This window comes from Pteropus vampyrus, unplaced genomic scaffold (assembly GCF_000151845.1).
Source record: "Pteropus vampyrus isolate Shadow unplaced genomic scaffold, Pvam_2.0 Scaffold145, whole genome shotgun sequence".
NCBI lineage: Eukaryota > Metazoa > Chordata > Mammalia > Chiroptera > Pteropodidae > Pteropus > Pteropus vampyrus.
In genome coordinates this window covers 1384488-1396806 of record NW_011888926.1, presented here as the reverse complement: position 1 = coordinate 1396806, position 12319 = coordinate 1384488, and the positions used below count along the sequence as shown (strand labels likewise).

Genomic DNA, 12319 nt, shown 5'->3' with positions numbered 1-12319 from the left:
GGGAAAAAAATGATTGAGTCCCTCACTGGCCTTGGGTAGAGGGAAGTAAAATAATGTCATGGAAGATAGGCAGGACGTGTGACGAGAGAATCGAGGCTAAAGAAATAGAATCAATCAGGCACCCTCAGGATCAAAAGAACAAGTTATACAGCAAGCAAAGAAATGTAACCATCTCTGGGTGTGGAAGGCAAAGGAATTGACGAGTTAAGTCCAGGCTGATGCCTGGACCCAACTCCCAAGTCCATGGTCTCAGCCACTACACTCCACCATATCCCAGACTGCTAAGAAAGACTTCTTTCCTGGGGCTGACAAGAGAAGTGTTCCCACCAGAGACCATTCCATTTGGCTTGAACAGAACTATGACAAAGACCCAAAGCTGGAGGTGTGCCTAAGGTGACAGGGCTCCAAGGGCAGAGGCCTGGGACGAGGTAGGTGTTTGTCCTGAGTGACCCACAGCCTCAAGACATGAACTGGGGAGAGCTGTCTCTGGTGATGCTGGACTCAGTGAAGCTCCAGTTATTCTGATTGACACCATACCAAATACAAGAACCTCCAACCCTGAGAGAGTGTGGGAGATCCATCCAGAAGAGTTCCCACAGGGCAGGAGAGCGCAAGGCCTGGGGCACTGGGTGCTCCCACAGTCCAAGCCCAAGGAGAACCTACCTAGCCTGCTCCGCCGCCAGCTTTCCAAATGGGGACAAGAACCATCAGGGAAGACGCGCCCTGTGGCCTTATCTAAAGGACAAGAGCTTGGGAAATAGGAACCAAAGGAAGTCAAGAACATGCCATCCTTTACCTTAATGACCCTTTCCTTAGGAGGAGCAGCAGGAAATATATTTTAAGACACAAAGAGCCCCTGAACTTGTCTTTGGACACAGCTGAGGGATTTGAATCTCCTCTGCAGTCATTTTGAGAGGAGAAACTAGGGGAGGGGCCGGGGGCACTGCAGGGCGGACGACAAGCAGTAGGGCCCCATGGGAGAAAGGCAGAGCTGACCCCCCCTCACCCGCACCTGGCCCCAGAGAGCCACTGCCAGAAAATGGGGGGATGAGCAGCAAGGTGCCTGAGGCCACAGTGCAAAGCTCAGCGGATCGGGGCTTTCCGCTGTGCAGCAGAGGCGCTGGTGTGCGTGTGTGGGGGGTGGGTGGCAGCCAGCGGACCCTGTAACATCCGAATGGGATGAGGAAGGGATGCGCGAGACAGGGCCTGGGGCCATTGCTGCTCTGCGTCATGTTGTCACCACCGCCACCATGTTGGGCAGAGCAGGAATGGCTTCCTGGAGCGCGGCAGGTCTGGACTGTCTGGAAGTACAACCTGCAGGTCACTGGAAAACGAGGGGCCAGAAGATGCCACACATCTTCCATGTGAGGTGAGAGTTGAAACCAGCACCCTGTGTACTGCCACCCAGAATCCCTAACTGAAGGTGCCCACAGCCCCAGGTCCATATCACAACTACTTGACTAAAGAACAGCTTTATTGATGACCCAGGGGAGTCAGGGTCACTCCTGGGCAGTGTCAGCCTGCAAGGCCTCCTCCAGGCAGGAAAGCCACTCACATGATTCATGGAAGTTCCTAACGAGAGGTCAGATCACCACTCCTAATTATACGAAAAATTCCAAATCCTGATTTCAGAGTCAACAAAAGAAAGTCAGAGGCTGGAGTCCTGATGGGTGTCACCACCCCTGCCTGTGGGGGCTCAGAAGACTGGCCAAGTTCACCAGCATCTGTGGGGCCATGAAGACAAAAGGCCGAGAAGGCCACAGGACAGTGCCCCAAGACAAGTTTCCAAGAGAGTTCACACGTGGGCAGTGCCGGAACCTGGCCCTGAAGTCTGCTAGGGTCGGTCACTGGGCAGCATGGCTAGCAGAGAACCCTGCCTAATGGCCCTCGGGGTGCCAAGGCTCCGTGGTCTGGGCTAGTGGTGCTGCTATAGCCTGTGACGTGTTTCAGTTCCTCATTGCTGCGGTGACCCCAACTTCCTGACAGGATACAAGTACCACATCACCACCCCTGAAGGGTTGATGACCACTGTGAAGTTGGTTTCAGTCCGGAGGCCACTGATGACATCACCCGTGTAGACATTCTGGGCCTGCAGTGAGGAGGGACATAACCAATGCCACCATAAGAATGGCCGTGCAGAGACCCGCTTAGAGGATGCAGAGCCTGGACTCTGGCTCGTCTGTGCTGGGCCTCCAGGATGCACAACAGAAGTGGGAGCCTGAATCTCCTGTCACTTCTCCACTGGCAAAGCCCAGACACATTGAGTTCTGAGAGTCCAGTCCACAGAGGACCTGAGGACCGTGCCAGCATGGCCGACTCGTGAGGGGAGGAGCACGGCCTCAGCGGTAACGGGGCTCATTTATACGCAGTGGTTCTGTTTGTGTAGCTTGGAGACACCAGAGCAGAGAGCAGCACCAGCCATGGCCGTCAGTGCCGCAGCTGCCCCACGGCGTAGGGGAGGCCATGTGGAGAACCTCCCCAGCAACACCCTCCTAGGGTGGCACCAAAGGTGCCACCTCATGCAGGCGCTCACCTCATGCAGGCCGGAGCCGGTGAAGTTGAGCTGGGTGAGGGAGGTCCGGTAGTGATAAGGCATATCCGTCCTGCGGCTGAAGAAGACCAAGGCGTAGGAGTAGCCGGCCAGCGGCCGCATGTACACTTCGATGTAGGACTTCTCCTGGGGCGGAGGGTGGTTACTGGGATACCTGCTCACGCAGGCCCGAAGTCCCCTTCCCAGTCCTTCCCTGAGTCCTGGGTCCCCCCAGCCCACAGTTCTGCGTCATGTAAAAGCTTGAGGGGAATACTACAGACCTTCGACATCCCGACTGTCTCACTCTGCATTCCTTCTTTCCCTGCCTTGGCAGATGCCCCCCAGCGCTTACTCTGTGCCAGGCCCCCGGCTGGGACGCAGACAAATGCTGCACGAGATCCTGCCTCGGCGTACTCATAGGGTAATGGGAAGGACAGACGCAGACAGCTGCTGCACTGGAGTGGAGGGCACTGGCCGGCGGGGATGAAGAACTCTGCCCTGAGCAGCCAGGAGGGTGGACCCCCATCCTCCAGAGGTCCCCGGCCTGGCAGGGATTAGTTACTGCCTCTGGGCCTCACCCGTTCTACAGGCGCCTTCTACAGGTGTGTAGCTTTTACTAGAGAGGGAAGGGGCTGCGCCAACCAGCTTCGCGGCAACGCTGCTGGAGCCAAGTCCTGTTGTGCCATTTACCACTGTGGGCGTTGGGCCAGTTACTTAGTCTCTTCAAGTCTGTTCCCTCATTTGTAAAACAGGGAAGGAGTATCTAAAATGCCTAGCGCACAGTATGGGGTTAAAATAAATAGTGGACACCAGTACTAGCAGTAGTCGTATTCCTTGGCTTTAACAACTCCCCAGTGCTGAAGGGGAGCCCCAGTTCTCTGCCGAACATCATAGCCTTGTGCCCAAGTCTTATGCTTCCAAACTGAGGGGCCTCACTGTTCCTGTGAACTTGTGTGGTGATGCCTCCTGGTAGAGTCTTTAATTGAATGCAACTAGGAGGTGGGGCTGAGCAGATTCAGAGACACGCCCCCCCATGTGACCTCAAGGCTCGCAGCCTTGTTCCCTGGGGAGCCTGGTCCCTCAGCCTCCCTTCCCTTCCCCACACTCCAGTACCTTGAGAATCCTGCGTCCCTGGATGCCCAAGGGATCCTGGTTGATTTTGATCATGAGTGGATTCTGCAGAATGTCCATGTTCTGGGCGGACATGGTGCGCAGATCTGTGGACATGAAGAGGGGGGCCGCCAGCACCGTCCACAGGGCCATCTGGGCCCGGGCTTGCTCGAAGCTGAGGCCAAAGTTCCCAATGAGCAGCTAGGGGCAGAGGAGAGGAGCGGTCAGCTCTGCCCTCGTCAAAGACCAGCCCTAAGCTTGTAGCTGAGGCAAGAGACGGTGGAGCCTGGTTTGGCGAACACCACTCCCCAGCAGTGTGGTCTCGGGATTCATTGAGTCACTTTCCATCTGAGCCTCAGCTTTTTATCTCACCAAGAAAATAGGGGAGGTGTTATGCTCTGATGCCACAGGACCAATGGGATCCTGTTGCCAAAAGCGTTTATAAACTGACACAGGAGTCGGGAGATACACCCAGGGTGGCAGTGGTGGGAAACCAGACCCAGACAGAGTTTCTGCTCCCACCAGTAGCCACCCCCCACCCTAACCACAGCTGACTGGACCAACGGGGACCCCCGACCAGCACAACGAATCCGCAGACGGACACAAACAATTATTGCTAATACAACATGCTTATGTACTTAGTGATGCCAATTTAACTAAGCACTGTACATGTGCCAAACTGTGCCAAGCATTTTAAAAGGTCATCGATTTCACCCTCAAAACAGTCCTATATAAGGTAGCTACTATTACTTTTCTCATTTTCCCATTGACGAAACTGAGGCACAGAAAAACTTCAGTCACTCGTCCAAGGTACATGGCAGAGCTGGAACTAGAACTCTGAGACAGGCCAATTTCTGTTTCTCCAGGTGCCCACCATCTGGCCAAGTATTTATAATTATTATAATCATCACTGGCAGTAAATGCTCGTTGACTAAACGAAGAGATGGCTATAAAACTATAAGATAAATTGTAAAAGTATTTAAATCACAAGGGTTATGAGTGAGGCAGGTTCGAGGGGCTGGTTCTGCCTGTGGAGGCTCTGCAGGAGGGTAACGGGGTGCAGGCCACTGGAGGAAGGGTCGGGCAGCCTGGGTGGGGACAGTCTAGGGAGAGAGTGGCAAGAGCTGTGGAATATCCACGTTCTTCACCCCGCAGAGGGATAATGTCTCACACAAGAGGCACTACTGACCAGGTTCTCAAATCTCAAGCATCAGAACTGCCTGGGAAGACTCTCGACAATGGGCATTCGCAGAGCTCCCCCAACATTCTGATCTGAGGGGTGGGGCCCTGGGAACAGAATTATGAATAAGCTCCAAGGTGAGTCTAAGGCAGCTGGCTCAAGGCCACATTTCAGAGATGCTGCTCTCGAACCTGGCAGTGAGCATCCAGTTAGAGGGCACAGGGCAGTGGGGAGCAGGTCCATCCTGGATGGTGGGCCTTGGGATACCCCCTCCACGGTACCATGTCTGGGTCGTTCCAGTGCCCAGGGCCTGCCACTGGCTGCAGTATGTCCTGGTGGTCCACGAACCAGTCCAGGATGGAGAGCACGCTCCTCCAGGAGTCCTGGATGTCATCATAGTTGCGCCAGAGGTTGCATGTGTCTATCAGCAGACTGTAGTTCACCTGGATGGGGGCGGGCAGAGTCCAGCGCCAGAGTCACACCCTGCTGCCCAGAGGCCCAGCAGGGGACAGAGAGTGGGGAAGGGGAAAGAGAAGCTCTAGCTTATCCAGGATGTGGAAAGCCTCAGAGGGTGGCCCTGCTCTGGGGCTGCCCAGGCCTCCCACGCGTGCTGGCACCAGAAGCCTACCCTGCCCTCCCATGCCAGCTGTGGTCGGGCCCTGGGGACAGGCCCAAGCTAGTGTACCAGCATCCCTGCCGCATACCCACCCCATGTCCTCTCTGAGTCCCACCACTTGCCAGCACTCCCCCTCAAGTCTGCAAGTCTGATCCCACCCTTTCTAGTGTCCTAGGTGCTTTGGGGCCCCTGGTGAGGTGTCCGCAAGGCTCTTCAGAGGCTTGGCCCCATCCGCCTGTCCTCACCAGCCTTCTGGATTTCGTGGCCCACTCAGTACAACCCAGGATTCTGACCGCTTGGGCTGGGTGCTGTGTTGGCGCACCACAGGTGGTTCCCATGCCTTTGGACACCAACCCCTTCTACCCGCCTGACAACTGCCTCCTCTGTACGATCCAGGCTGGCAGCGGCCTTTCTGGGGTACTTAAGACGCTCTCTCTAGATCTACAAACTAGCACAGGGCCAGGCCTGGTGAGAGCAGCCCTGACTGCACAGGAGGTGCTGAGGCTGATGTGGGGAACACTGGCAGGCGGGCACAAAGAACAGCTTACCTTGGGGGGGAGGCCCCCTTCATAGGCTGGCCAGCTGCAGGAGAAGGCGATGGGGCGGCCTGTGGCATTCAAGGCAGCAGCCATCATGGGATACCCTGGAGAAGTCCAACCCCCACATTTGAGGACCAAGGAAGTGCAGGAGACAGTCTAGGGCCTTAGCCCAAACATTCTCCCACCAAATGTGAGGAAACTGGCTCAGCAGAGGTACCACCCCCTGTACCCAGAGCCGCAAATACTTCCCAGGTGGGTGTGGTGCCAACGTCCTGGGAGCCGACATCCCCCAGCCCCTGACTGAGGGGAACTGGGCAACACCACTCCCTAGGGAGCTCAGTCAGGTGGGCACTGGTGGCCCTTCCACGGCCATCTCTCCCTGTCTACCTGATGGCCTTCAGTCAGCTGGGGGACCCACCCTTGGCCCGTTCCTCGGGGGTCGAGAAGCAGCCATCCAGCTTCAGCATGTCCACCTTCCACTGGGCGAAGGTTTGAGCATCCTGGGTCACCTTGTCTAGCGTGGTGCCTGGGTAACCCATGCAGGTAAAGTTGCCCACGTCCTCATAGATGCCCAGCTTCAGGCCCAGGGAGTGAGCCTGTGGGGGAGTTGAGGACACAGTGGGCTCAGGCAGGACCCCCAGGAAGCCACCTCACAGGTACATCTGACCAGGCCCCGTTAAAACCTTCATTGGTGCCCCACTGCCCAAAGAAAAGGGTTTGTGCTTGCTGGCCTTGCCTCTGCCAACTATGATCCTTCTTCTCCCTCCAATGCACATCTCCACGGGCTGTTCTTGCCTCTGGGCCCTTGTTTCTGCCATCCCTTGTGCCTTGAATGCCATCTACCTGGTACCAGCTCAAGAACTGCCTCCTTCGAGAACCTTCCTGAAATCCCAGGTTGGATCAGATACCCTTCCTGGCTCTTAACCACCACAGTGGGCCAGAACTAGCTGTTCATTTATGTTTCCCTCTGTGGACTGAGTTCTCAAGCAGGCTGGGGTGGAAAGAGCGGTTCGGCCCCCAGGCCAAGGGGCAGGGCTGGGGTGGGGCTCACGTAGTCAGCCAGGAAGGCAATGCCATTGGGGAAGCGCTTGGCATCGGGCACCAGGTGGCCGTTGTCATCACGCCCACCAATCCAGCAGTCATCAATGTTAAGGTATGTGTAGCCCAGGTCTCGCCAACCATCCTGCGCCAGCCGGTCGGCCATCTCCATGAAGAGCCGCTCACTGGTGAGAGGGGCAGGGGAGGGGCAGCTTAGTGGCCCAGCATGTTCCCCTTCCTCAGAGCTTCTTCAATGCTCTGAATGTGAATCCAGCCTGTAAGAACCCTGGCCTTGCTGTCAGCTGAAGACTAAGCCAGGTAACAATTGCAAATGACAACAGGAATTGTGTCGTGAGCCCCAAACAGGGTGAAATTGAAAGGAATGGTCTGGCCCCCAGGCCAAGAGGCAGGGTGAGCCAGGAGAAACATGCAGTGACTGGCCTAGCCTTAACAGTTACCTCCTTTCGATTATCTCAGGGACTAGGTCCATTATAAGGTACCCGCCCCACAGGCCTGAAAGTCCCCACAGAAGCCCCAAGCAGGTCATGAGGCTGAGTGTCAGATATCCCAAAAGTCACCTCTGGCTGCAGTCTCTCTGGGATGGGGAGGTGGCTTTGACCCTGTTTCTCTTTTCTGACTGACCCTCCATGCCCTGCCCCTACTCTGCAGGACCCTGGGTGACACCTGTTAGGCAGTGCAGGCCTTACTCACCTGATGCAGTTCTTTGGGTCCTCATCACAGTTAACGTTGCAGCGGAAACGTTCCCAGGCCAGCCAGCCCATGGGCGGCGTCCGCAGGAGCCCATTCTCCAGCACCAGCACCTGGCTCACCAGGGCCAATAAGAGCACTGTAGGGGTTTGGCGGGATAACTATGAGTGGCTTCCACAGCCCTGGCCCTCCTCCTACCCTCTCCAGGTGCTGCTCAGCCCCGCAGAGGCTGCTGGCCTCCACATTGGAAGAATGAGACTCCTGCGTTTAAGGCAGAATTGGCTCTTCCTGCAACTACTGGCTCCTGCAGTACAGTGAGCAGGTGGATGGTGCCTGGAGTAGGGCAATGTGTTCAAGACCTGGGTCCCCTACTTGCTGTTGTTGCCACAGCAGTGCTGGAATTAGCAAAAACTAACACCTGAGGTCATATTCTTTCTATACCCTGACCAGTTCCCCGCACCCTATCACACAGAACTTGACAGGACACTGTAGTCAGACTCCAGGTCTCCTGAGTCCCATGGAGGATCTGGCTCTCTACCACAGACCCCCCAAGAGGCCTCAGAAGGGCTAAAGAGGTCAGCCAGGTGGAACCTGCACTCAGCCGGCTCACCTGGGAGAGTGAGCCCTTTCCCTCCCGGGCCTGTTTCCTTATCTGTCAGATAGAGTTAACTTACTGACTTCACAGGGCTGTTCTCAGCACATGCTGGTATCACATAATGTAGGGCCTCTGGGGAGAGGGGCTGAGAAAGGAAGGGGCCCCTTTAGAGGGAACTGATTCTTTTTAGAGATGAGCAGCATTTCCTTCTCCTTTGCCTGCCCAGCTCCAGGAATAAGAGGAACATGTCTCCCCACATACCCACATAGGGAAGGAGGCCCAGACACCAGAGGGCTGGACTCCCTCCAGGTAGCCCCAGCCCCACTGGTCAGCTCCCCTCCCAATGGAGGTTACCTGTCTTCCACAACATGGGTCTGGATTCAGCGTCTCAGGACCTGACCAGATCTGCTCTGCTTTTACCAGCTTTATATGTTGGACTTTGGAAGCTAAGAAACGTTAGAAAAGCACTTGGGGTCATTACTGCCTGGCTAGCCCTATCGCCTTCAACCCTAGGCGTGGATCCCACACTCGGTCCCCAAGCCGCCCTCGCTACCTCCCCATTCCCTCCCAACCATCACTTCTTCCTTCAAAAATACTAAACGAGGTGTCCTGGACATCAGACCTCACCCCCCTACGCGGGGTTGGGCGCCCCAATAGCCCAAGGGCGCCCCTTCGCCAGGCCGGGGCCAAAGAGAGGCAGCGTCTGGCTCGAGGACGCCCAGGAAAAGGGGAGTTGACAGGCCGAGACCAGGCTCCGGATTCCCACCGGGTCTGGGTTGCCACCTACAGCCGCCAAGGACGGAAGACCCAGCGCGGGGACCCCTAACCACAGAGTGCCCTGCCCGTGGCACTTACCTGCCGACGCGCTCACACCAACCGCCGCCTCTGCCTCCAGAGCCGCCGACCGCTCCAGTCCCTTGATTCGCCAACAGCGTTCCAGAGGGGCGGGGCCTGACGGCAGTCAACCTTTCCCGGAGGAGCCTATCAGAATGCCCCTAGTAACGTCGTGCCTCGCCCTCTGTGGGGGCCCAATACGCCCTCCGGACTTCTCAAAGCCCCGCCCCCTTAGAGCTCCAGCGGCGGAGCGGACTTCGGGACCGGATGTGCTGCTGCTGCTGCTCCACCTCCCCCGAGGCTAGACCTGTCACCTCAGCGAGATCCCTGAGGGCGAGGATAGTGCCCGACACACTGTAGACGCGCAAATAATAGCTGGGGCTTGAATACCTGCTAAGGGTTTTGTTAAGAGGAAATGAGAGAATGCTCTTAAGCATGGCGACTAGTAAGCCTTTCAAAACCGGTAGCGGAAGATGAATAGGCTTGCGAGTAAGATGGGGGAGGGAAAACAATCCAGGTGCAGAGCACAACAGCTCTTGTAAAGCCAGAGGCTCTCCTTTCCTGCCTGACACTGCGGCCGCTGGTTTTGCTAGCCCAGGCGCTCTGCATATTTCGTTCATCGAAAATTTATTGAGCAACTACTAGATGTCAAACACTTCATTCTTGGCACCTTCGTTTAAATGGCCACTGGGCATCTCAAACATAAGGGGTCCCAAACCAAAATACCTGCCACTTTCCATTTCTCATGTAATGGCAACTGTCCTTCCAGGTGCTCAAGCCAAAACCTTGGAGGCCTCCTTGCATCTGCTTTCCCTCCCTCCCCACGTCCAGCCTCGGCAGACCTTGTGATCTCTACCTTCAGAACCCATCGCAAATCTAGCCGCCCCACTGCTCTCCCAGCCCCAATCACATCTTGCCTGAATTTGTGCCGCAGCCTACGTTTCATCCACATTTATTCTCTCCACAGCAGCTAGAGTAATCCTTTAAAACATAGCTCAGGTCACTCCTCGCTCGAGCCCCCGCGATGTCTGCTCATCTCCATCTGGAGTAACAGCGCCCACAGATAGACAAAGCCCCAGCCTACACACTCCCACCGCGTCTCCTGCCGCTCTCCGCCGACCTCACCGCTGCCTGGCACACTGGCCTTCGTGCAGTTCCTCAAACACAACAGGCCTCAGAACCATGGCACCGGTCATTCCCTCTGCCGGGAATGCTCTTCCTTCCGATGTTGGCATGACTGGCTCCATCATCCCCTTCAAGTATTTCTCAAATGTCACCTCAGTGAAGCCTACCCTGATGATTCCATTTAAAACTGCAGCCTTCCCAGTCCCACAATGTCCAATCTCCCTTACCTTGCTTTATATTTTCCACTACCTTCTAACACATTTGTTATGGTTCATATTATTAATTGAATAAAAATTTAGTGAGAGAGGCAGATAATACACAGGAAATAAAAGCATGCGTATAAAGAAGTTTTCTCTAGTGGTTAGTGCTAAGACGAAAATATAACCCAGGGACACCATAGACTTGAGGGCAGGTGAAGGGCAGGCCTCCTCAAGATGTGCCATTTTGGCATATGGATTACTTTGAGTTGAAGGTAGTCAAGACCCTGTGGGCTCAAGAGAAATTTCTGTGCCCCCCATGACTACCTAGAAGAATTTAAATTAGGAGCCTTGCCCATAATAAGAGTTATTACCAGAGATAACGTTTTATGACTTATCCATATGTCAGGGCAAACATCTAATTACTGAATACCTGTGCTTCATCTGCAAAGTCTTATCATTCTCCTGTGTGAAGCCCCAGGCCTCTTACCACATTCCTTAGCTCAGGATACCTTATTTCACCCTTCTGTCTCTGAACCTTTCATGTATGTGGGGTCTCTGACTTTCCCATGTATGCGGGCTTCCTGTAGCTACGAATGTACTTAAATTTGGTTATTTTCCCTTGTTAACCTGTCTCATGTTGATTTAATTATTAGACCAGCTGAAAGTACCTAACTGATGTGAAGGAGCCCTGAAGAGTTAAAAGCTGAGGGGCAGGGGCTGAGAAGGAAAAGCCGTCTAGGCTGCATGAACTGCGAGGGAAAAAGCTCTGGGTGGGAACCAACACGTTCACGGACACATGTTCTGAGCTCACCTTTGAGGGCCACAGGGAAATGCTAGGCTCCTGCATTTGGTTGTGCGTTCCTGCAACCTAAGCCACTGGCTTAGTTTTGTTTTTGTTTGGGAAGGGGGTGGAGGCAGCAAAAGTTGTACTCTGAGATTGATTCTTTCTTTGCCAACGATTCATTTAGCACATTATGGGAATTATAATAATTTCACAAGCCAATAGCATACCAGATAATCTCTCTTAATAAACCAAATAAGGAAATAACATACTCCAAACAAACGACAGATTAATCACACTATTGTTTCAGACAAGAGGTGGTGAAGGAGTAAATCCAAATTTAATATGGAGTGCCTTTTTATATGAGGAAGCACTCTGGAGACTCAGCAACCAATCGAAGAGCGGATTTCCAGTGACCAGCGCGAAAGTAAAAGTCCTCTGTTGCTAGAGCACCGTTGCTAGGGAACGAAGACGCCAGTGTTAAGCCAGGAAGGCTGAGGTGCTCTGCTGATTTCTTCTGAGACTGCTGCAAGGTTTAATATCACAAGGGACCAAAGAGTAGCCTTGGCCACAGGTAGGAGAGTTTTTTTAGATTAAGAAAGAGTCTAGATTAAGTTTTTTTTAGATTAAGAAAGAGCCTTGCCCAAACTGAAACTCTCAAATAGTCCATACACTGTCAGTATTTATAGTCTAAATACCTCCAGGCCACAGTTGCTTTACCACAGGTTCTCACCAATGAGCCCCCAGCAGGGCCCATCAGCAGTTGGGCTGCTGACTGCTTATCAACCACAACAGACGTAGAATAATGACATCTTGGCACGATTTATACTTCATACTTCAAAGCAACTATTTTTTTTCTTTGGTCTTAAACAAGTAGATTAAAACAACTTCACTTAAGTCATAAACAAAAGGATTTGAAATGGCATTGAACCAATACGCATCACGGGCCTACCTTAGACTGAACGCAGGCAGGGCCTGGGGGTTGCGGGTGGATTGCAGGCCAGCGAGAGTGGCACAAGCAGAAGTGGGTAACCCCAGAAGCAGAAATCTGGTCACTCCGGGG

At 54.2% G+C, this 12319-nt stretch overlaps 2 protein-coding genes across 4 annotated transcripts in view; one reads left to right on the top strand and one right to left on the bottom strand.

The window, feature by feature from the left end:
• Positions 1–1456: 1456 nt before the first annotated feature.
• On the bottom strand, positions 1457–12310 carry NAGA (alpha-N-acetylgalactosaminidase). 3 transcript variants are annotated; one of them, XM_011369015.2, is made up of 11 exons: positions 12209–12310; positions 9172–9297; positions 8671–8762; positions 7725–7860; positions 7027–7198; positions 6394–6571; positions 5985–6079; positions 5102–5263; positions 3644–3841; positions 2534–2677; positions 1787–2089 (listed from the first exon to the last, which is right to left on the bottom strand). In XM_011369015.2, exons 3-11 carry the CDS (start codon positions 8684–8686, stop codon positions 1955–1957), a joined length of 1236 nt encoding a protein of 411 aa, XP_011367317.1. In that variant the 5' UTR covers positions 8687–8762; positions 9172–9297; positions 12209–12310; the 3' UTR covers positions 1787–1954. The 3 variants fall into 3 exon arrangements, with proteins under 3 accessions (XP_023391659.1, XP_023391660.1, XP_011367317.1); XM_023535891.1 differs by lacking the exons at positions 9172–9297; positions 12209–12310 and having other exon boundaries at positions 1457–2089; positions 8671–8767; XM_023535892.1 differs by lacking the exons at positions 9172–9297; positions 12209–12310 and having other exon boundaries at positions 1457–2089; positions 2534–2674.
• The window catches only part of FAM109B (family with sequence similarity 109 member B), a 6276-nt gene continuing 3442 nt past the window's right edge, over positions 9486–12319 (top strand). Inside the window, exon 1 of the mRNA XM_011369012.2 lies at positions 9486–11830. The gene's annotated coding sequence lies outside the window, so the exon portion shown is untranslated. The remainder of the gene's footprint in view (positions 11831–12319) is intronic.

Coding starts and splice junctions, on each gene's coding strand:
- NAGA (XM_011369015.2), bottom strand. Junction 6,080..6,393: donor CCCCGAGGAACGGGCCAAGG/GTGGGTCCCCCA, acceptor GGACTTCTCCAG/GGTATCCCATGATGGCTGCT. Junction 2,090..2,533: donor CCGGCTCCGGCCTGCATGAG/GTGAGCGCCTGC, acceptor TCCTCACTGCAG/GCCCAGAATGTCTACACGGG.